Here is a 23,779-nt window from a genome sequence, read left to right on the forward strand (position 1 = left end):
TAAAATTCACATGTTCTTTATTTAGTCCATATAATACACCATTTTTAGAGTTTTTTTTTAAAATTAGATAAAAGAGCATATTAAATGGCAAGTGTATGAAGTTTCTCTCCATAAACAATGTCAAAACAAAAAGTTTTGAGTTACAAAATGTTAAAAAATATGTAGGTACTTAACATTTCACTAAAGCATAAAGTTACAGATATTTTTCTAAAGAAAAATAATTGTGCCACTTACCTATTTTTGCTGTTTCTATGAACTTTTTTATTCTGTACATAGGACATTTTGTACAAAATATGAAGTCTACATTTTTATTACTTATTACCATAAAACAAAGATACAATGTATGTACAATATTAAAAGGAAGCCATACTAAAGCCACACTAAAAAGACACTCGGAATAGTGACATTTCTGATGTACAGATACATTTTGGAAAGAGTGAAGATGCCAAACGCAGAACTTTATGAAGAAAAACAGTCACCAGTTTATTTTCAATGTAGTACTTTTGAGATCAGTTTGGTACAGAATAAACAATGTAGCTATATAATAATATATAAGCTGAACAATTAGCACAGGGAATCTGAGTACTAACTAGGAAAACTTTAATAGGCCAAAATATGAAGTAATACTCTAGTCAAAGAAAATTAGTTTTTCTCAAAGCTTTTTCCCCCCTTTTTGGTGAATGTTTGTCTTCAATAAAGAGCAGAAATAAAACCTAGACAGAAAGATGTTCTTATACGGTGAGCTTTACACAATCACCCAAACATTGATATTCAGCTTTTTCCCTAGGGCAAAAGAGAGTCTTCCAGAAAGTGCTCACAAACATACTGAACATCCCAAATCAAGGATATCTGAGCATCTATCAGCTAAAGACAGAAGTTCAAACAATGGTATATCAAAATACGTAAGACACTGCTTTGTACAATAAAAAGCACCCTTTTTCCCTCAAAAGGAGAAGGCATCTAAACTTTTTTGAAATGATAAGTTTCATAATGGTAAAATGGGTAGGTATGTGTCAAGTTTCTCAGGACATGTTTCTGCTCACAGAGTGGGCTTTTCACTTTCAGCTTGGGCAGTCTCTGAATGTAATGTTTGCTTCACTCAAGAAGTCCCCTCCCCCCAAATGATTTTCCTCCAAGACACAGGAAATAAACATTGTCAGGGATTTACGTGGAACCAACGGGGAGCAGCAGGCACCCAGCCACACAGGGAACGATGTCTGCTTTTTCACAACGTTTGAATGGATACCCGAGACCTCCATTAAAAAAACAGATCCTAAAAGAAGCCACATTTTATCTTTTTATGCATCAAGACATTTAACATCAAGTTATATCATCTTATGCCGGAGACAAAAGAAACTAGAATCACTTGTTTAGAACAGCAGTGCACGTCTCAAACAGCTTTCAAGCAGGATAAATAAGTCAAGATACTGGCCACCCTGAGAGAAATAAAGAACAGACAAAGCACTAAGTTTAAAGATTTTTCTCCTCGTGCTATTCCATCAACAACAAAAAGCTCAATACATGCAAGGAAGTCTGGAATATAGAGCAGCATTTGATGAAAACTCAGACACTGTGTTCCTTATGGGGGTGTTTAGAATGTGTGCTCTTTTCAACATAAAAAGACTCACTTGAAGTCATGCTCACTGTCGCTTCCTCTAAGCTCTTAGAGCCATGTAGTGACAGCACTAAGTACGTGTCACACCAGTGCCTGGTGCCAACGGTGGTGTTCTTGTTACGTTTGCCCAAAGGCAGCTGCAGTTTGCATTAGGCCACGAACTGGCTTAACTCAAAATGTGCTCATTCTAGCTTTCTACCAAGTGTGGAATTCTTAGAGACTCTAATTCTATTAATCCGAGAGCCTTGATAAAGGGCAGCAATGCATAAGTAGAGAAAAAATTCTGCAAACCTCAAAATGAACACATCATTTAAAAATTCCACTTCCAGTCAAGTTAGACAGAGAAAGCTCTTTTGAAAATAAATTTCTCCTTTGAGCTTACTCCTGGAGTCCTGGTGCTGGACCCCAGACTGGGAAATATGGCTTTACAAGTACAGAAGTCCGACATGGTGGACATGTCGTCACTCAAAGGAAGGAAATGCCTTAGGGAAAAACAGTGGCCGAGGGAGGATTGTCATGTCACTTTTCCCAGTAAGCTGTGTTAGCAATGACAGCAAAGAACCATTTCAGTGAGATTAAAAAAAACAAGAAAAAAGAAACTGCTGGCTTTAACAATCACGTGGAAACAATTTCTAAGGTTGCAAAGTCTTAAAAAAAACTTAATACTTTTTGAAAATGTTCTGTTGATTTGAAAACATTGATATTTTTCTAGAACCTATTTTAAATGATCCCGAATTCCATTTGGGTTGACCATGAAGCTGACGACCAGGGTGCTTTCCTTAGCTCTGATTGGGGGAAGTTGTCTTATCTGGGACGGGTGCCGGGGTCGTGACGACGACGACGTGGTGGGGACGCCATCGGCAGCCCCAGCGCTGCCCCGGTCTGAGGGTCACCATTGTTTGAACTCCTAATCTCGAGCTGAGGCGGAAGTGCGTTATTGCCTACAGGATGGGGTCGAAGAAAACTCTGACTTTGAGTGTAACTGATCTGTATGGCACGAAAAGTATGTGTTTTCTACAGAATCCGGAGGAGCTGGCGCGGGCTCGCGGCGGGGCTAGCGCCCGTCCTGGGACAGCAGCTGGTCGGCTCTGCAGTGAGCCTCCAAGGCGTTCTTGGTGAGGAGGTCCTGAGGCAGCTCGGACTTGCGGCGCACCAGGGGCCGCTCCTTCTTCAGATCTTTCTGGGCCTGGAAGTAAAAACGCAGTGGGGTTGACTACCGGCTAAGCGCTGAGTGCGAGCGCACGGCCGCAAGCCCGGTCAGAGGCCAGCGCGCGGGAGTGCGCGGCGCGCGTCCCCTGTGAGTTCGAAGGGCTCAGCCTAGAGAAGGGCTGTGTGTACAGTGGTGCGTTTTGGTCTTCTAGAGTGTGTAGTTTTGCAGAGTACTCATTACCTCTATTTTGCAAATTCACCAGTTTTAGTCAGTCCCACTGCCAATCTCTTATTTTATAAGACTGCAAAGCCATCCTAGGGCTCTGGACACTACAGAAGCATTTCACCAAGTCGAAATTTCTATTGGAGGTAAAGAAAAAGAAAAAATGAAACGCATAAATTTAAAGCCAATGGAAGGTCTCAAACCTCGATTAAATTTGAAAAAAGATACTTTAAAAGGTATTAAATGGGTCACATGAGGGAAAAACCATGTAAAACTTATAAGTACTGTATTTAATTATTTACACAAAATTTCCTAATATTAATGGTAAGAAATAAAAGACTCCCTCCTCCATCCTATTCTCTTCCTGAAGTGTAGGACATTTTGGTTTTACCTAAAGAAAAATTAAATGAACCCCATTTTTGCACAAGGATTTGCAAAGCTTGTCTGCTGAGAAAGGGGAGCCTGAAAAGGGGGGTTTACACACCAAAAGCACCCATTTCCATGAATAATAGTTCAACAAATCATTCAGTTTTGAAGGAGGGCTGCTGCTAACAGCAATATTTTTGAAACAAGGCAACGAGCTGTCCAAACACCATGTGGATACGTACGACTGTCAATGAGAAACCTTAACCAGTAAGTACCACACCTTCCCTTCTGTTTAGTGTCTCCATCAAAAAGGAGAGGATTTACAGAGAACAAGCTACTTTGTGGTGAACAAACGTCTACCAGAGAAAATTTGTTTTATGTCAATCATTTGACAACAGAAAGAACAAAACTGTAACAGCTTCTTGTAGTTTCCAGATCTCTAACTTTGATATAATCTGTAACGTATACTTTTTTTGCTTTAATTAAAAATTCAAGGACGTGGGTGGAAAGTTCACATTTTTGCAGAGCCAATATTTCTTAGGGCTTTTGGCAAATTTATCTATGGAAACAGCAATAATGTCAGGGTTTAGAAATAATCTTGTGTGACATCATTTTAGGATTATTTCTCAAAATGTTACTTGATCACTGATATCCACCCATGGTAAGGGCAGGAATTCTGACTTTCCCCCTGGAGACTGGTGTAAGTTGGCTTCAGGAAAAGCACGCACAGCCTGAGGCTGCCGGCCCCCATCCGTCACAGTACTTGCTAGAGTGCTTTCGTTTGTGAAGCGGGTTTGCCTTCGACCCACAAGAAACTCAGAGAAAGATCCTACCCTGAGTTTTACATCTGCTCCAGGTCAAACTGTAAAACAAAGCAAAACGATGCCAAACAAAACCAAGACTTTTAGGTCCTTGAGTAGTTCATAACTGCTGAGACACACGTTCTGAAGAGAAGAACCTTTTCGTTGAAAAAGGTAACAGCGAAAACCTGGGAGCTGGAACCAACAGATGCAAATTGGGAAACCAACACACCCGGGAGCTTCTGAAAGGACAGCATCTCAGTCTTCCTGCGGAGGCATTTTAAGTTGGTGTGTGAAGTGGAGAATGATGTCACAGACCACACGGGGGACAAAAGCAGGAGGCAGGAGAGCATGACACATGCAGACGATGACCCTAAGTGAGTAACACTCAGTGGAGGGGATGTGCTGGTGAACAGGTGAACATGCTGGCAGTGGGCGGATTAGACCAGACAGACGGCACAGAACAGACAGACAGACGGAAAGCCGCAACTGTGACGTTTCTGCTGCGGGGATGCAAGCCGGAGAGAAACGGCCTCTGTTCTGCAGCATCACGGCAGGTCTAAGAGGCTGAAATTTTATAGTAAGTGGTAAAAGAGCGTCAGGGGTTGGACGTCCATAATTGTGCATGTTTTTACTACTTAATTTGGACAGAACTCATCGACATTTCTTAAGGGACCAGATTCCTTGGTCTTCACCATCACAAGCTGGAATGATGGGAAAATACTTCATGTACACAACATGAGCGTGTCAATTCTTTTCTTATAGATAAAAGCCTTAAATACACTCTACAGGTTGAATAATGAATACCTTCACTTCCCACCTGTCGTCTTTCTACACCTTCCTTATTTGCATGGTTGACACTGCTTTTCTCCCAACCGTTAAAAATGAGAATTGTAAACATTTTAAATGTCTCTGGTGTAAATGTCATTCACATGAAATTTACCAGTTTTCTTTGCATGTTATAGAGGGTTATACAAGCTTCCCCAAAGATATCCAAATTATGGTTCTCACAGGTAGAGAACACAGTGGATGTTCTCTACCAAATTCCCAGTTACACCCACTGGCACTAGGGCCTGTCTCCCCTCTTCTCCTGCAATACTATAATTTACCTCACATGCCTCCTGTCCTGAGCCCACGTTTGAATTATTTTAAAGTAAAGTGGAATTATTTTGGGAAAATAAAATTAGCTGAAAGTAAAAGGGCACTGAACATATTAAAGGTTTAATTTTTAGCCACAGCTTCTTATTTCAATTTGGTCTCCAAATTACACACACATTTTCCCTGCATCTCAGTATATTCTCTCTGTTTTGACAACTGTGTTTTTGAGAGTTTCAGGAATATGATTCCAAATATTTTCAAGGAAGTCTATCATATCGAATATTACATGTAAGAGACTGCACTGTAACTATCTTCATCTAGATAGGTTGATATGTGGGAGGAATATTCAAGTGATCCATAGAAATCTATAAGTCGTCTTGAAATTGGCAAGTATTAATCTTCCAACTTTATTCTTTTTTGGAGTTGCTTTGGTGATTCTAGCTCCTATGTATTTTCATATAAATTTTAGAATCAGCTTGTCAGTTTATTAAAAAACAAAACAAAACAAAAACCTGTTGGGATTCTGAGATTGCATTAATTTGGGGAGAACTGATATCTTAATGGCATTGAGTCTTCCAACCCCGGAATGTGATCCACAGAAATTTAAAGGTATGGGTGGGGGATAACCTCTGTAAGAATGTCAATCACAAAAAACTCCCTTATATAATCTAATTTCAAGAGTCATAAAAACAACCAAGTCATAAGCGTTCTCCACAAGCTACCCTGTCTACGTACCGGTTATTTGGACTAAACAGGAGGTGAACGCAGAGCCGAATCCCGCCCCTCCGCACGTGTAGACGTGCTGCCCCAGGAAGGAGACACACCCTTTTCTAAGGCCCTGGATAGATGGCCACCGGCCACCATGTAAACACTAACGCTGACTTTCAAAGGCAGCTTTACTCACGATGAGCTTGAATGCTGCTTTGGTTTGCGTTCATGATCAAGCTCTTCATCTCCTACAGAAGGAGGCCCTAAATCATAAATCTGTCCATAAATTACTAATTAGGTAATATGTTCATTACATTCTGGACATAGTTCATTCTTTTCCTGGCTTTAATGATCAAGTCAAAAGATGTACCAGAAAGAAAAATCCTCCAACCCTAACGTATTTAATGTGAAAGAACTGGCTTGTAAACCATCAATTTCCTTTTCAACTTTGTACTGCCAAGGAGACCTAAACACTAATATGTGGTGACAAATTTATAAGCAGCCTTACTGGGAGGGGACACTGACTTTGACTGATCCCCTTTGAATGTCTGCAGGTAACGAGGCTAGCCAGCTCTCATGTCTGTAGCCCACTTTAAGCCACAGAATCAAAATGGTAATCGTAAAGATGACCTCAAATTCCTTTCCAACTTAAAAAACAAAAAAAAAAATCAAGTAGGAAAATTAACACTCCATAAATAGGATAAAAATATAATTTTTATGCTTTTTATTAAATCTATTTCATTGATTAAAATATGAGGTGTGATAGAAAAATACGATGAATGCTTAAATAAAAAAATTATTACAGTAAAAGACACATTGCCATTAATCCCCCTCAAAATACTCCGCCTCGCTTTGAACACACTTATCCCCCATTCCTGCCACTTTCTGAAGCAGTTCTGGAAGTCCTCTTTCGTGAGTGTCTTTAGTTGCGCTGTCGTGGCTGCCTCGATGTCCTGAATCATTTTGGTTTTGGGGAAGAGCCAGAAGTCTCATGGTGCCAGATCAGTGAATAAGGTGGATAAGGACACATTGTAATGTTTTTATTTGACAGGCGTTGCCATAACGGAAGCGATGTGTGACACGGAGCGTTGTCATGAAGCAGAATGAAGTAAAGACTCTCACGAAAGAGGGCTTCCAGAGCTGCTTCAGAAAGTGGCAGGAATGGGGGATAAGTGTGTTTGAAGCAAAGGGAAGTATTTTGAGGGGGGATTAATGGCAATGTGTTTTTTACTGTAAAACATTAAAAAAAATTTAAACATTTACCGTATTTTTCAATCACACCTCACATGAACTCTGAGGAAATGATGGAATTCAACTGGATTAAATAAAAAATGAGTTACTGATGTTCAGTAGGCGTATACTGAGTTTTCCCACTGCACTTTTAGTATTTTCAAGCTTTGATGAACTAGAAGCAGCATACATTCATCTTTTTATTTTAACCTAAGACCAGGAGCTGGCTGGGCAAAGAGAGGCATGACCGTGGTCAGCGTTCTGAGAAAGGGTCTAGACCAGTGTTGTCCAATTGAAAAATAATTCCAGCCACGTATGGAATTACACAGTTTCTAGTAGCCACATTAAAAAACAGGTAAGATTAATTGTAACGTTTTTTATTTAACCCAGTATATCCAAAATATTATCATTTCAACATATAATCAATAGTAAAAAATTACAAATGAGATGTTTTTGTATTCTTTTCCTCACATGAAGCCTGGGAATTCCCGAGTTTTACACGGACAGCACAGTTCAGTGGCCACGTGGCTTGTGGCTGCTGTGCTGTACAGTGCAGTCCAGATGGTCTAGAGTAGAGGGTGGGCCTGATCCTGTCTGACCAGGTGGGGAATCAAGTAACTTGAATTAAAAACCGATTAAAAACATCCCTCTCTGTTTAGCTGAGCTCTAAGTGACACTAGCATTTCTGAACCACCTGCATACAATATAATTTTAGCCACTAACTTTTTACATGTCAGAATTTTAGTGCTGGGTGTCTTTAAAAACTCTTACCCTGGTTATAGGGGATTAAAGTCTCAAAGTCAGAAGGCCTGGGTCCCCAGTCCAGTTCGGACCTCTCACAAACTGGGAGGCGTGCTCAGAGAAACAGCAAGGGAAAGGCCCCTCATACAAGCAGGAACCGAGGACACAGCCTCCTAAACCCCTTTGTACAGATCTGCAGTTCAGCAAAGAGTTTGACTTTTTGCTGAAAAAGTACGGATTTCCACTGCAGCATGACTACTACATGAGGTGGACCTGACAGAGCCCCCAGCCCACGGGAATGCCCACCAGAGCCCGTGCCCTGGGACAGGCCCCGCAGGCCATGGGTCCTCAGGAGGGGTCACAGCTCTGTCGGCCCTGCTGTCTGGGCCTGGGGCTTGGCAGTAACTGCAATGGGGGACTAAAGGGGACCCGCTGGGTCACAGCAGAAGTCGGAGAGAGGCAGAGGAAAAAGCGCGCAAGACATTACTGCGAAGCTTTTGCCTTTTTGCTCAAGTCCACATTTAAAGAACAGTTAAGCGTGGGGGTGACTGCTGTTAAGATAAATGAAGGGACGAATCTCAGGCACATACTTGATTCTTAGAGGCTGTGTCTAGCAATTCGCCCACTAAGACGTGCGGATAAAGTGCTCCTGTGAGCTAACCAAGTTCCGCTTTAGCGAACATGGAAGGCCCTGCTGGCGAGAGCGCACCACCCACCGCAGCGACAGCACTGCTGCAGCAAACCTGCAACGAGCGCACCCAGCGGAGCCCTGCACACGTTTACCTGGCGAGCCTCTTCGTTCACTGTCTTTCTCAGCATCAGCACATCTTCCAATAAGGGCCCATCTGTCTCCATTGCGACCGGGACGCTCGCGATGCTCGCTTGACTACACAGTGTGTACTGCAATGCAAAGTATGGGTCACTCTGTGAGCCCTGCTGGGGCGCTCCAGGGTCTCCGCATGGGGGGGTGGGGTGGGGGGGGTGACTTCCCACCAACCCCCCCACCCCCGGGCCCTCTGCTGTCGAGCTGCCTACACCTGCAGTGCCAGTCTTCTGACACTGAATGCTGTGTAGTCTCTTACAGTTCTGGTCACACGCGGTGGGGACAGCAGAGCCGGCTCCAGGGGTCACTTCCAGACCCGCCTGGTCCCTGGTGGCGACACCTGCCTTGCAGCCTTAGTGTCCTGACTCTATGTGAGCAACACGACGCACGCCCTGACTTGGTCACGGGCCTGTGACACTAAAACCGCCACCTCCAGCCTCCCCGCCTCCGCACAGTGCCCACTGACCGCGTGGCCCTCTTCCCTTTCCTCACCTCTTCCTTCCTGGCTCCTTCACCCCATTTCCTAACTTGCTTAAACCCTCTGCGTCTTTGCTCTCCACACAAACTACACAACTGCCACCACGAGGTGACACTGCGGGGAAGGCCTAGTGCTCCCCCCCAGCCCAGGGTCTCCTGTCAGTGGGGTCCGTGGCCCCCGCAGGCCCCTCAACGGCTCCCTCTGCACCTCCCACTCTCCCTGGGTTCCGGTGTGAGCTGCGGACAGGTTAGATGAGCTTGAGGACACGGAACAGCCCGATTATTGTTAGTGTTAGTGTCTGCTTTCTCTGCAAGGGCGAGGCCAAGGGGAAGGAAAAAACCATGTGTCTGCAGTGAGCCGGGAGCTATTTCAAGTGCTTCACATGCCTTACAATAGACCCATGTGGGTCCCATGGTCCCATTGGACTGACGGGAGGACCGAGGCACAGAGGGTCAGGTGCCTTGCCCAAGGCCCCAGGGCCAGGGAGGGGGCAACTGGCATTCACGCCTGGCACCCTTCCATCACATGTCCTCCACTCTGCCAACTGACCCACCCAACCCCACCTGTTTTCCTTTCTGCCTCCTGGGAGGGTCCCCTGTCCACTGGGCTGGGGACCCTGCCCTCCTGCCTCACTCACCACCTCCCTCCCACCAGGCGAGCCTCCAGGGAGACCAGCTCAATTCTTAGCGCCCCCTCCCTGCTTCTCATCCCCACCCCGCAGCTCTTCACCGCTTGCTTTCGGCTCTCACGTCTGTAATGGGCCTGCCCGCACCCGGCTGTCGGTGGGGCCATCTCTCCATTGGTTTTTATCCTCCTGGACCTCTCCGTGGCCTGAACACCACCATCCCTGCAGCCTCCCCTCCCTGGCCTCTCCCGCTTCCCCTACCTCCTGGCCATCTCTCCACGACAGTCCTTGCCCCATCTCACAGTTCCTGTGGGAACCTCATGCCCTTGACCAGGTCGCTCACCCGTGCCTTTCACACCCCTCAGATGCAGTCCCTGAAAACAGCCGCTCACTCACTGGAGCCACACCGAGCTGTGGGCACCCAGGTCCCCTCTGCCCGGCCCAGCAGAGCCCACCTGTGGCCAGAAACAGCTTTCTGAAGTGCAGGTCTGACTGGGCCACTTTGCTGTTCGTGCCACCAAGCCCTGCACAGGTCTCCGCGGAGAAAGCCCACACTTCCGCTCCCTCTCCAGCTCTGTCCCTGGTGGACACAGCCCCTCCTCCATGGCCTCCATCCACCTGAGATGGACAGCTTGGTTTCCCTGCTCTGCCCTGAACCCTTCCCCAGAATTCAGACTGGTGAAGTCCCCTGAGTCAAGACTCCAGGAGATGCCCCCTGTTGGGCTGAGGTCCTGGGGACATGGACAGTGGCCATCATCACTTAATGTCTTACAATCTTACCGCCTGAACCGAACGCTCCCTGCTCTCACCTGCCTGCCCTCAGGGGTCGTAAGCTCCTTGAAGCGGGAGGCTGTGTCTTGTTCCCACCTTTGTACCCCAGAAAGTTCCATGATTTGGGACACACGACTGGCACCCCTCTGGCCAGTGAAGCAGTGGCCTGCTCGGCATAGGGGAGATGGGGACATGGCACAGCGCCTCGTCCTCGAGAGGCTAGACAGAAGCACAAGGAACGGTGACACTCATGAGGTGGCACAGGGACTGTTTCTTAACCAGTATTTCAGCTCTGGCTACTCTGAGCAAGAATGGAGTGCTTTTCCAGGAACCCACTGACGGGCCTTGCTGAGCGCTGCAGGCTGGAAGTCTTCACAGCGCAGAGAAAAGCGAAAACAAGATGCAACCAATTGTTCACAGCAAGATAAAGGCCACGTAGCAGGAGAGAGTGCTCACTAGGAATGTGAAGACTTTCACCTTCTCAAGGTGAAAGTTCCTAATGTGGTAAAGGAATGTGCATCCCTGGGAAGCTCATCTTTCAAAGGAAAGACAGCCAGACCCGGGCCCTGGGCTGCATCGCCCGGAGGGTGCACAAGCCCTGACGTCACCCCACAGCCACCCTCAGCGTTCCCAGAAGTGCTTGCCTTCATTTCACACGAGTCCCGCGAAAGTCAGAGAGACATGAGTAGTAAGATGTTATACGGCTTCTTTTGTTATACAGCACACGGAAGAAATACACCTATATTACAAATCTTCAATATTTCATGATTTACAAAAACCAAATTGTGTGCGATATTAGAAAACTCCAATTAAGCTGCCACACGGAGGGAACAGACAAGACTGAGAACTTGAGGGCACCCCATCTTTCCCAAGTCCCAGCATGGGGCACGCGCTCGCTCACATCTGTGAGCAGGTGAGATATCTGGTTTGGGAAAAGACCAGGATTAGTGCCTGGCAGACTGCTGAGTGCACAGCCGCAGACAGACATGTCAACAACTACAAACCTACCTTCAAAAGGGCAGCTATCAAATCAATTCTCTGGAAGGCAGATATGCGATGGAGAACCAAGCTTCAAAAACCCAACTATGCCACTTTGAGGGGTAAAAAGTATAACTATTGCACTGTGTTGTACACCTGAAACTAATTAAAAAAAACAAAACCCCAACTACTCTTGTTACAGAAATAAGAGGCGAATTATTCACTTTGTGTTGTAAATGGCAGCAGCTATTAGAACTCAGAAAAGATCTTCTCTCGAGAGAAGGAAAAACAAGCACCGAGGCCCTACTGTCCAGCCCCGAACGAGCAGCCCATGAAGTATTTTCCCTTTGGGAGACACTGCACGGGGACAGGAGCATGCACACAGGTGTTGTGGGGTCAGTCACACGGGGCTCAGCACACAGATGGGGAGGCGGGAAGGACAGCGCTCAGGTCGGAGGTTACAGGCCACCGCTGTGCAGCGCACCTGAGTGGGCAAACCTTCCGCACTGATGCTGTCGCCGAGTCATGTGTAAGGACAGCCAGAAGGAACAACAATGTGATGAAAGCAAACTCAGAAGTTCGGAAAAGGGGAAATGAGAGCCATGGAATTTCGGCGTGGTGACGGCGCAGCACCGACACCAGGACGCGCGTTCAGTCACCCAGCAGGCTCTCCACTTGGAACGTCACAGCTTTATGCAGCTCTTCATGAGGTTCTTACATTCCAGGTAAAACAAACCAGGCCCTCTGACTTGTATGCGCCTTGTGGGGTTTTCAAGGGTGTTGTGACCGGCTCCTTGACAATCTGGCTGGGACTCTGTCTGACGCCCTTTGTGTGGCCGTCAGGCGGGGCCCGTCCTGCCCGGGTTTACGGTTTCACTCTGCTTCAGCACAAATGCCAGTATTTCAACCTCACTTTCACCATAAATTCTATTCTTTAAAGTAGGCACCCATAGCCATCTACCTAAACAAAGTACTACACAGGTTCTCAGCAATCTCAAAACTGCATTTCTATGTAAGAGCATGGAATAAATAGTTAGAAAAACGCCGGTTATTTGTATTAAGTGGATCAAGGACACTCAGTCTTCCTAGGGGTTCAGTCTCTTCATCGTAGTTTTAGCAAAGGGCGTACAAATCAGTATGTTACTATGTAGGTAAAACATGCTTTTAACTTGGTATTCACGCATCACTTTTTATTAAAAGAGAGACTGAAAAACCTACACACCACCTTAGATAATAATTCTTTATCTGTACCTCTCATCAAAGGAAGTAGATGGTTTATCATCTAGTTTACCTTATTGAATCTGTTAGAGGAGTTTGGGGGTGGCTGAGTACCGTATTTGCCGGCGTATAAGACGATCCCCTAACATTTCCACTCAAAATACAGAGTTTGTTATATACTCGCCGTATAAGACTACCCCCTCTTCCGCACACCTTCCACACACCAAATAAAAGGTAAAACAATATCAGATTTGATTTCAACATTTTAATTTATATTCAAATGCTTATGACATGCAGGAAAACTGTCACAAGGCTGTATGTAATCAAACATATACATAAAACAGTGCAAGTTTATTACCGGTAAACATACCGGTAATTCACTAAAGAAAACACACTCTATAGACTGGTACCGTAGATGCTTCTCAGGAACATAGGCAAGCAGCCCACAACCAAGAGGGGCTGTCAATGATAGAAGTAAGATAACAAATAGAGGGAGAGAGCAAGTGCCGGGCAAGTCCCTAGCAAGTTTGCTGGCGTGACAGTTTCCCCTTAAAAGCGATTTTGCGCTATCATACTGGGTGTATGGTCGGCTGTGTGCGATTTTGCGAGTGTGGTAAAATCGCATAACAGCAAAATCGCATAACAGCCGAGCATACACCCAGCAGCGCTGCTGATGCCTGAACGGTATGTGGAATGAAGTGGGCGGGCATCGGGAGGCCACTATGGCACGGGGCAAGCACTATGGGCAGTCTATCTGAAGTGTACCTGGCGTATAAGACGACCCCCCACTTGGAGGCATATTTTTCAGGGCCAAAAAATCGTCTTATACGCCGGCAAATACGGTAATTCTCCTCATAAAGTAGTATCTTTTCTTTTCCGGGGAGCTGGGGAAAGCCTGAGAATTCTTAGCATGGCAAAGATTCACACAGATGATTTCCAGTAAGCGACGCCGTGATAACCAGACAGGCACTCAGCACCAGGCGGAATGTCTGAGTGACAGCGCTCCAGTCACTGGAACAAGCAGACATACCCCCAAAAGACCACAACCCAAACAAAGCCCAGAACACCCGCCCGCCCTGGGAGCCAACCCAACAGTTAATGCCTCGCAGGACACACTTCAACTGCTTGCCACTCTGGAAGGCACAGCCTTGCGCCCACTGCCCGAGCAGCAGACCCTCCTGCTAGGACGGGAGGAAGGGTTAGTTGCTAACATGGCACAAGTCAGTCCATCTGTAATGATAAAAGGTTCAGCCTACAGAAACCTAATATTAGGAAAGAGGACATCAATTTTATAATGAATCTCTTTCAAATCTAATTTCTTTAAAATTTTGATATTAAAAAGAAGGAAATACAGTGTGTGCTACTGCACCTATGACAATCACAGGAGAAACAAATCGCCATCTTGGCCCCAAACAGAGGCTAGAGCCTGGTTTTCTTTTTACCACAGTATACTCATAAACTTCATATCTTATTTAAAAAGCAGAAAAAAAAAGTCAATTCTGTGGTAAAAACTTTTTGGGGCAAAATAAGTGCTTATACAAAAGTTGAAAATTATTTTTATTGCAGATATTTTCATATACAATGTTAGTGAACACGATTTCCCTCCCCTCCCATGACGAGGCCACAAGCCTATCTTATAAAAACATTCAAGCAACACCCTAGACGTTTTCATGTTATTCTCTTTTTTAGTACCTGGGGGTTTGCTTTGGCTAGATTTTCTATTTTAACCCATGCTTCTTCTCGTTCTTTCATTTTTAGCTTCTCTCTGAAAAACAGTAAAATGTCATCGGTATTAGAGATGAATCAAATTCAAGAAATAGGTAAAGGGGAAAACACTGAATGGGCAGCAACACAACCCTGTTTCCTGTCACTTTCTGGTCTCAGTCCACTCCACGTCACAGAGGAGACCGCAATGCATGTACATGGAAAATGAAATGAAAAACAAAACAAAATAAAAAACCCCCCCAACAGCCAAGACTTAGAGGAAAAGATGAAAAAATATGCTAACATATATATATATATTTTTAGCTGAGCCATCCTGCCACCTGTTGGCAGCTCCGCGGCAGCTCAGCTCGGGCGGGACTCAAACCGCTGCTGCTCAGAGCTTGCACTCTTGAGCGGGCTCTTAACCGACTGAGCCACTCGGCCGGCCCAATATGCTAACATTTTAATACATCTAAGAATCTTAAAAACACTTATACGGCATTTCTTATGCCTCCATCCTTTCCGTTTAGTTGCTTCTTCACAGGACATATATAATTTTGATGAGAAGCTTATATATCCATGAAAAGTGAGACTATGCCATAGTGTAAAGGAAGCCAGGTGGAAAGAGCCGATGTCCCAACACTGAGGACATTAAGAAGGAACAGTCTTTAGAGCCCAGAGACCTGGGTTCTTGTCTGATTCCTGTGCTCATGAGGCACATGACCTTAGGTTAATCACTTGACCTGGCCCCAACTTTTTTCGTAAATCCAGAAAATGTACTACATGACCCTTAAGGTCCCTTTTAGAAAGCTATGATATCCCAGGAGAGAAGATCTGCCATCAGGAAAGCCCGATGGTTTTATGTTTCATATTTGAACACTGCATTTAGCTGAGGTAAGAAGGGACCAGCAGCTGAAGGGTCAGGGAAACCTCTGCATGTCCCCCCCAACCTGTGTCCCTTCTTGCTTTACCATCATCTCTCACACACTCTATCTCACTTATTTGTATTTTGCTGTCTTTCTCTAAACCCCACAAAGGCAAGAATTTTTGTTTTATTCACTGCTGTGTTGCCAGAACCTAAGACAGGGCCTGACATATAAGTCAAATACACTGTATAAAGAATGAGTGTGACAGTTGGTTATATACACTGTAATCTGAATTACATGCCTTCAAGTTTATCCACCTTAGTCAGCTTCAAGTGACAAGCAAAGAATGAAATCTGCCCAACAGTTTATACTTGACTCTGAAGGTGTGATTTCAGTAACTAATTAATCACATAATTACTCGCACAGCCTAGGGACAGAGCACCATGTCACTTAGACTGTCCCTGGCCAGACGTGGGCTCTGAAGATCTCACAGCTTGAGAACAGGGCTCCGGTTCTGCGAAGGACCCAGGCAACACTCCGGAGAATGTCCGTGTTCACCCAATTAGAACAAAGCTAGGCTGAGATGAAGATTCTGCTCTCTTATATAAACCTTACAGGATATAATTCAAATTCCAGTCTTATAAACATGAAAAATTACTACACACACAGTCTTTAAGGGTCCCCTGAGAAAAGCAAAAAATTTGAAAGTTCCATTCTTGACCACACATGCACCTTTTGCAAAAACGATTAAACTAGTAGCATAATGGAAAAAATATCTAACTTTAAATATGTGTTCTTTGAAAATCAGTTATCGTAACAAAGTTTTTATTTGCTTTCCAAGTACAAAAGGATTGATTTTGCTTTAAAGTGAGGAAGAACACTTTAGGATAAACCAATAGAGAGGGTTATTCGAGATTAAGGAAAAACATCCTTGAAAGAGTAACTTTCGAAAGGAGCAACTTACTTCAGTTTCTCTGCTTTAAACTGTTGGGTGCAGTCATCGAATAGTTTTTGGTTCATCTCCATGAAGAGTTTCAGTGCGTTGTATATCAAGCCATGAATTGTCCTACGAATAAAACTTAGTGTTGCAACTCAGAATACTTGATCTTTTTGTACCCATCTCCCCCTTCTCCTCGCCCACAATCTATTTCCTTTCAAACGTATCAGTCCCACATTTCACAAGTTCCCCAAAGCGCTGCTACTTTTGATACTGTTTGTTTTCTTATGTCAGCCACTCCTCCTCTCCCCCACTCTCGCGTAAGCACCTCAGGCCCTCAGCCTACCGTCCTGGCTCACAGGAGCAAAAGCCAGCTTACTTGGAAAGTACATAAAAAAGGGTGAAAGTGGAGCAAATATAATCAAGACAAACCTAATTATATAGAGGACAATACGGAAACATTGTATTTCTTATAAACATCAGTTTCCTTTCAATCTTATTTCATTGAGGACAGAAAAATTAATTGTAATAACGCTAAAGCGGAGCTTTAGTAGGTAGAAAAGAAACTAAATCACCATTTGTTATCACTTTGTGAGGGGTGTAAATGTCTAACTAGTACATAGCTTTGTACACCTGAAACTAATTAAAAAAAGTAAAAATGTTTATAGATTAAAAAAAAAAAAGAAAGAAAGAAATCACCATAGTGTATCTTAGTCAAACCTGGGCTCTGACACACGGGATGGGGCCCAGCTGCTCTGCATCCAGCGGAGCCTGTCGGGGGATGGACTTGAGTCCCAGCTGCCATTTGTGCAGCCACATAAGTGACCCCCAGCGAGCTTGGCAGGAGCCGGTCAACCCATGGAATAGTGAGCAGCAATAAAACAGCAGTTAAACCAAAACCCAAAACCAAACACTAAACTCTCAAATTTTAACTATTGTTTAATTCACTTTACAACTCAAAATCATATTTAGATGCACTGAAAAAACATTTCTTTCTTTGCACAGGGCAGGAATCAAGCTTGATCACACGCAGGAACTGGCCAAGCCTGGGGCCTTGGTCATCGCCTGCTGAGCGCCACACAAAAATGGGTGCTACAAGGAAGTGACTGATGAAAATGGACACATTAACAGTGACCAGGGGGCCGCAATGACAATTCTGGCCACCACTGCTGGCCAATGCTAACAGGACATGACCTGTGTCCACGACTCGTTAGCTCTCCCTGACGAGCAGGGGAAGGTCCCCGCAAAGCAGAGCGCTCTGTGTGCAGTGCACCTGGGGATGCTGTGGGTTCGGTTCCAGACCACCGCAGCAGAGCAACCATCGCAGTAAAGCGAGTGGTAATCATGTTGCTGCGGAAGGTCTTGCCTTCAGTTTGTAGAAAACACAGCATCTGTGAGGCGCAAGAGAGTGAGGTGGACCGTGTAGCAGCACTGTCCTGACCGGTCATCACAAAACTCTCAGGTGGGTGCTGACATTCCCTCTACTCTTCAGAGGAGGAAACTGGCCAAGAGAGACGTAGTCAGCAATGGGGCAAGAAAGTGACCCAGGACAGAGGCGGGGCACAGGCAGATGCGACGCTGAGGCCGGGAGGGGAGCCGCTCCCCAGCTCCCCTGGCAGGTCCTTCCATCCTGCTTTCCTGCCTGCAAACGAGGGGCGGGACCACATATCCTAGCTCCGCTCTTCCTGCTCTATATTCTGATTACGACTGTACCATAGAAGGGAAAAATGAAAGATGGAGGAAGAAAACCCTGACAACCAAACTAACGTAAATAACGTGAGCCCCAGCTCTGTGCTCCACAATGAGATGGCGCCTGTGCCAATGTCAAGGTCTCAGAGGACTAGTGCTAAGTAACCTGTGTATTCATCCTTATTTCGGGGACGGGCAGGAGAGGCGCACAGGCAAATGCGTTGGATTCCTTAGGGGGTGTTTAGATCACTCGCTCTCCAGGCAGTGAGCACAGTGTGGTGGTTCCTGGTCACACAGAAGGGCTCACCAGGGTGTGTGACAGCAGGACTCTGGACCCCCAAGAACGGGGTGGCCACCGCGCTCCTGCAGGGGCCGAGCCCCGTGAGCTTTGCAGGGACCATCAGCTTCTCTGGAGGGAACTTAACGACAGGCCTGGCAGACACTACTGCTGACACACAGGGACATGCCTCTGTGTGGGCTTGACGTGGGAGTAAGGCGGGAAAACAAGGGCCCCAGACACAACCCACACTGTACTTGACTACAGGTCCACAAAGAAATCAGCATCTCGTTTTTTGAGTGGCATTTCAGACTTGGGTTTCAGTCCTAACCAGTGCGCAGTCGGAGCAGCACATGCATATTTAAACCATGCGGTCTGATGGCGGCCAGTCCTTACTTGTTCCAGTGGCTCTTTGAGTTGCGGTACAAGGATGGAAACATGATGGGCAGGATCTTTGCTGCATTGTCGCTGATTAAACTCATAATGTACTCATTATTCCAGTAATACAGGGCTCGCTCTGCCACCTGGAAGACGGGAAGGGCACAGCTTCGTCTGTGATCGTGATTAAAAACACTCAGCAAACAGCCTTCCTACTACTCCTGTGAAAAGGCTAGTGAGGTATACTGGATGAGAAAACTCCTATTTCTACGAATTCTAAATACAGTAATACCTTGGTTTGCGAGCATAATTCGTTCCAGAAACAAACTACTCGTATTGCAAGACATCACTCATTTACCATGTTAAAACGTTATTAGAAATGTTTGCTCATCTTGCGGAACACTTGCAAACCAAGTCACTCGCAATCCAAGGTTTTACTGTGCTCTAAACTGTAACCCTGAAGAGCCTTCAACATGAGGCAGGTGATTTCCTGTACACCAAGAACACTGTCATTTATTCACGCTCACGGGAGATACTGGGCTAGATGCTGAGGACACAAGTTTACCGCCCACCCGTCATCCGTACACTACAGACGGTATGCCGTCTGCCCCTGGGGACTCATCAGGGAACCAGGCGAGGCAGAGTCCTTGCCCTGAGGGGCGCACATCTAGGGTAGGAGCCAAATGGTGGGTGAATGATTTATTAGAAGTGATGTCATGTGGGGATCAGGGGAGGGGATGGGGAGTGCTGGCATGAGTGTGGGGAGTGTGGCTTAAACCTAAGACGGGTGGTCACAGAGCCATCCCTGAGGAGGGACCCAAGGGAGGAAGGCGCGTGAGATGCCAGCTGCGCGGCTGGCTGAGGATTAACAGCAGGGCAACGGGGGGACACGGTTCTGAAACTGTTGGCTACATCCACACGTGTCACGTTGGGGGGCTGTGCTGACACCCCTTCCCTTCTCTGCTGGTCGCTAACTCCCAGGAGACCGCGAGGCTCTGCTCCTTTGTGCCTAGACCTTTACCCTGTTCGTGATGAGTTATAATAAATACGTGCTCAACGAGACAGAAGGGTGGGTGGCCAGTACGTCAAACGGAGGCAGGCGGGCTGCAGAGCCGCTGGAAACAACCTTCCAAAGAGGCTGGAGGGCTAAGAAGGGGTCGGGTAAAGAGGGTGGAAAGGGACTTGACTGAGGCACCCTCTCAAACAGGAATTTCAGGACTATTCATTTTTTTTCAAGGGTGAAGGGAGATGAATTTATACGATGTCAGAAACCGAGAGCCTTATGGAGGGAGAGAATTCAGAGCTGGAAGTTTCGTCGCCATAGTATCTGTAAATACTGGTTACTCAGTCAGCTGTAGGAAATTGGGAGCACGCGGAACATAAAGACAGCTTTACAGAGAAGCTATTTTTAATTACTCTGACTGAGAAATGTTTTCAGTGATGGAGACAAGGTACTAAAGTATATTTATAGAATTAAAGCCTTAGCATTTTATTTCGATGTATAATTAAAGTAAAAACTTGAAGTCTATCTTTAAATTACATGAGAAGCACCACGTGACCACCACACACGGACATGTGTCACCCCCCGCAGGAGCTCTGCAGCAGCCCCCCCACCCCCCGTACCTGGAAGTGCGGGCTGGAGACACACTTGGCCAGCTGCCGGAAGAGCGGCTCCATGATCTTGACAAATTCTGATGGTTCAATCACGTCTAAAATCTCTTCCAACTCATTTAAGAACATTACTTCTTTTGGACTGTGAGTCTTTGGCCAATATTTGAGAAGCGCCATCACCACCTACAGAAGAAACAACACACAGTGTGACGTTTCCGGTGCCCCGACATCCGTGAATTAAGAGTATTTTTTCGACCCCACTACAAAGTAACAGAATAAGCTGGTGCTTTTTGTCTTGTAGAAGGAACAGTGATTCAGTCAATTACTACATTAAAAAAAAATTAGAGAAATAGGACTAATTTTATATACTTTAGAATAATTTTAATTTACATGACCCGCTTGCTCTGATTAACCACTGTTTCAAGTTAACAGTCAGTTGATTTAAAAAAAAAAGGCAGGAGAGTTTAGAGCGCACAGGAGCAATGGACAAACAGGGTGGATGAATCACATACACATTTCAGTGTAGAAATGGCCAGTTTTAAAACTGTTGGCGACATATACACATAACACAATCTGTTTCTTTCTCAAATTAATTGACTATAAACATATATTTATACACACACACACACACATATATATATATGTGTGTGTGTGTGTGTGTATATAGTGTTTTCAGTTGTGCTAACATATATAAAAAAGAGACATGAAATAAGCTGATGTCCTCAGCTCACGCCATAGGGCTGCAGTGGGACCTGGGCTTAGGCCACACTGGCCTGTGTGTACGTGACCCTGGGCTCCTCATGGCCTCAGAGCCCTCATCACAAACCAGTGGCACAACAACCCCTGGCCTGGGGCTGCTGCGGTTACTGTACTATGGCCCCACACAGCTGCCTGAGGAGGGCTGGCCCTGTGGGCGTGGCAGTGTGGCCCTGGCCAGGACCCCACCTCGACGGTATCTGTGGCTTGCTGCCGGCGATGCATGTAGCTTCCTGATTTGTGGGTGTTGGAGTTACGTTCCTTGCCCAAGTCAGACAGGAAGAAAAGAGTTTCTGCTATGCAGCCTTTATCATATTCCTATAGTTTCCAAATTTCCTACCGCAATCATACTGGTAAACATTGTCCACCTGAGACATCAGACTTGAATCAGTGCAAATGAATTAGCTATCTTAAGTCTGAAACAGCACAGCAATCCACAGCTGGCATTTACACGTGAGTACATGCAAGGTCACACATGCATACCTGATCGTACAGCTGAAACCTGCTGCTTTCCAGCAGCTGTTCAGCCTGAAACAGCCACCTGGCCCCAGGTGTCAGGGCCGCTGTGAAGCTCACCCCACAGCCGGCATTGGCGGGCTGGCTGGTGGTTTCCACCACGAGTCATTTCCAGCACTGCAGATGACAGACACCAGCTCACTGCTTAGCAAGCCGGTTTTAATCATCACTGTGCTAAGAACCACGGTGGCCTTCAAGCAACATTCATTTAGAACAATTCTGTTTTGATTCTTTTGGCATTCAGGCTTGTGGACGATCTTTTATATTGCACTTTATAGAACTCCAAAATTTATAAAAAAGAAAGTACTTCTAGTTCTGATGTGACATAAAATTTACAACACAGGGCCGGCCGAGTGGCACGTTGGTTAAGAGCTGGCTTGGGATGCCAGCTCTGAGCAGCAGGGCCCCGGTTCGGATCCCACATGAAGGCCAGTGATGCTGCGCCCTCTACAGCTAAGATGGTGAAAAACAACTTGACTTGGAGCTGGGCTGCCATGAGTTGCCAGCGACAGCATAGACTGCAACCCCTGCTGCAGTGGGCTGCTCTAAGCTACTGTGAGTGGCTGGTAGCTGGCGTGAGCTGCCAAGAGCCGCCGTGAGCGGCCGTCTAGTGACCAGCGACCGCTTCACCTGGGAAGAGCGCAATGATAATACCAACATGGGCCAGTGAAGCAACATCCTCTACAACTAGACTGAATAACAAAAGGACAACAACTTGTCTGTTCCTCTTCCCTGATTCCCCAACACTGTTCCCTTCCCCCAATTCCCCAAGAAAATCTTAAAAAAAAAATTACAACACAATTGTCTTTACAAGCAATTATTTTTAAAAAAATGCACCAATTAATGATTTTCCTCCTCCTTTTTGCTCACAATAACTCACTAGACACTTAGAGTATCTGTTTAGCCACAGTTCCTTGCCATTTGACAAATGGACTTTGCAGGAGAAACACATTAACATGTGAGCTAAGGAATTCGACTGAGGTGGCTATTCAACGTCGTGGAAAAGGTGTTATTTCTGGAACCAAAGCCATGTACTGGACTTCCTTTTCACACTACCTAGAACGACCTGTGATCTGATCAATAACTGACTGAGTGCAACAACACGTGTAGAAGAGGGCATCTGCTCCGGGTGCAGTCCCAGGCAACAATGGCTGCTTGCTGCCAGGAGCACTTCCAGAACCGGCTTTCCTTTGGAAGCTCAAGGGGCTGCCCGCCCTCTGGAGAGGACAGGCAAACCCGGGGGTGGGGGCGTGCCAGGGCATCCTGGGAGCCCCCATTCTGGCATACCAGGGAAAAAGAGTTCCCACCAGACCGTGTAGCAAAACCTGATTAGCCTAAAGAAACAGGCAGGCGAAAAAGAACACTATTCTACTTCCGTCGCTTTCTGATGAGCTTCTGTTTTCTTACAACAAGAGTGTATGTGTTAATGTGCCCAAGAAGCTTTTGAGCACTGTATACAGCTTGCAAATGAAAAATGTTAACTACAGAGCACACAAGAGAGCAGCAGATGTCTTTTAAACAGATCACACTTTAAGAATTCTTGAGCCTGGGCACATGCTGACTTCAGGCGTGTCTTGGGTTCTGGCCTGAGACACATATGTGCCAAATGTCTCTGTGGGCTGCTGAGCGGACGCACACTGTCACAAGGGCCTACACTTTTGTCTAACTATCGACAAGCTTTGGATGCTGAAGTGACATAAAACGGCCTTTGTATTTGCAGAATACGTAAATTTCAAAGGAGGGAATTTACTGAGACGAGAGTCTGAACGCTTTTAATGTGTGGAAAATGAAATCTGCTTTCTACAGTCAAGAGAATACTGTTATATTATCTGTGCTGCAGGAAATTAAGAAACGAAGTGACCCGGGGTGGAAACACTGGGGACCAGGTGTGTGGGGGCTTGACATGTCTGTGTTCCTGCCAAGTCAGCTTTCCACCTACTACGTAAGATGGAAGGACCCAATTGACGTCAGCACACCGTCTCTTGCATTCTTTTAGACAGCTGCAATTAAAAGCTCTCCCTCTTGCAAAGTTATATGAGCTTTCTTAGTGGGAATTAAAACCATTTATAAACTTTATTAGCTTTCATATAACTTTTAGGTGAGAGAGAACAGGCTGGAACCTGCTCCCTGAGTCCTGCTGGAGCAGGATTAGGATCCGGGCTCTGACAGACATAGGGCTGTGGCGAGGGGCCTGGTGTCTACGGTGAACACAGTGTGATGTA

General features: G+C 45.8%; 1 protein-coding gene across 8 annotated transcripts in view; it reads right to left on the reverse strand.

The window, feature by feature from the left end:
- The window catches only part of PPP2R5C (protein phosphatase 2 regulatory subunit B'gamma), a 151,421-nt gene continuing 127,642 nt past the window's right edge, over positions 1 to 23,779 (reverse strand). For 6 of the 8 annotated variants that reach the window (XM_019639288.1, XM_019639290.1, XM_019639287.1 and 3 more), the window contains 6 exons: positions 20,298 to 20,468; positions 18,693 to 18,820; positions 16,358 to 16,459; positions 14,516 to 14,588; positions 8,714 to 8,830; positions 1 to 2,801 (listed from right to left, as the gene is read on the reverse strand). In XM_019639288.1, coding sequence (XP_019494833.1) covers positions 2,670 to 2,801; positions 8,714 to 8,830; positions 14,516 to 14,588; positions 16,358 to 16,459; positions 18,693 to 18,820; positions 20,298 to 20,468 — 723 coding nt within the window. In that variant the 3' untranslated portion in view covers positions 1 to 2,669. The remainder of the gene's footprint in view (positions 2,802 to 8,713; positions 8,831 to 14,515; positions 14,589 to 16,357; positions 16,460 to 18,692; positions 18,821 to 20,297; positions 20,469 to 23,779) is intronic. The other 2 variants (XM_019639289.1, XM_019639294.1) reach the window with 1 other exon arrangement.

The sequence above is a fragment of the Hipposideros armiger genome, unplaced genomic scaffold (genome assembly GCF_001890085.2).
Source record: "Hipposideros armiger isolate ML-2016 unplaced genomic scaffold, ASM189008v1 scaffold_43, whole genome shotgun sequence".
NCBI classification, from domain to species: domain Eukaryota; kingdom Metazoa; phylum Chordata; class Mammalia; order Chiroptera; family Hipposideridae; genus Hipposideros; species Hipposideros armiger.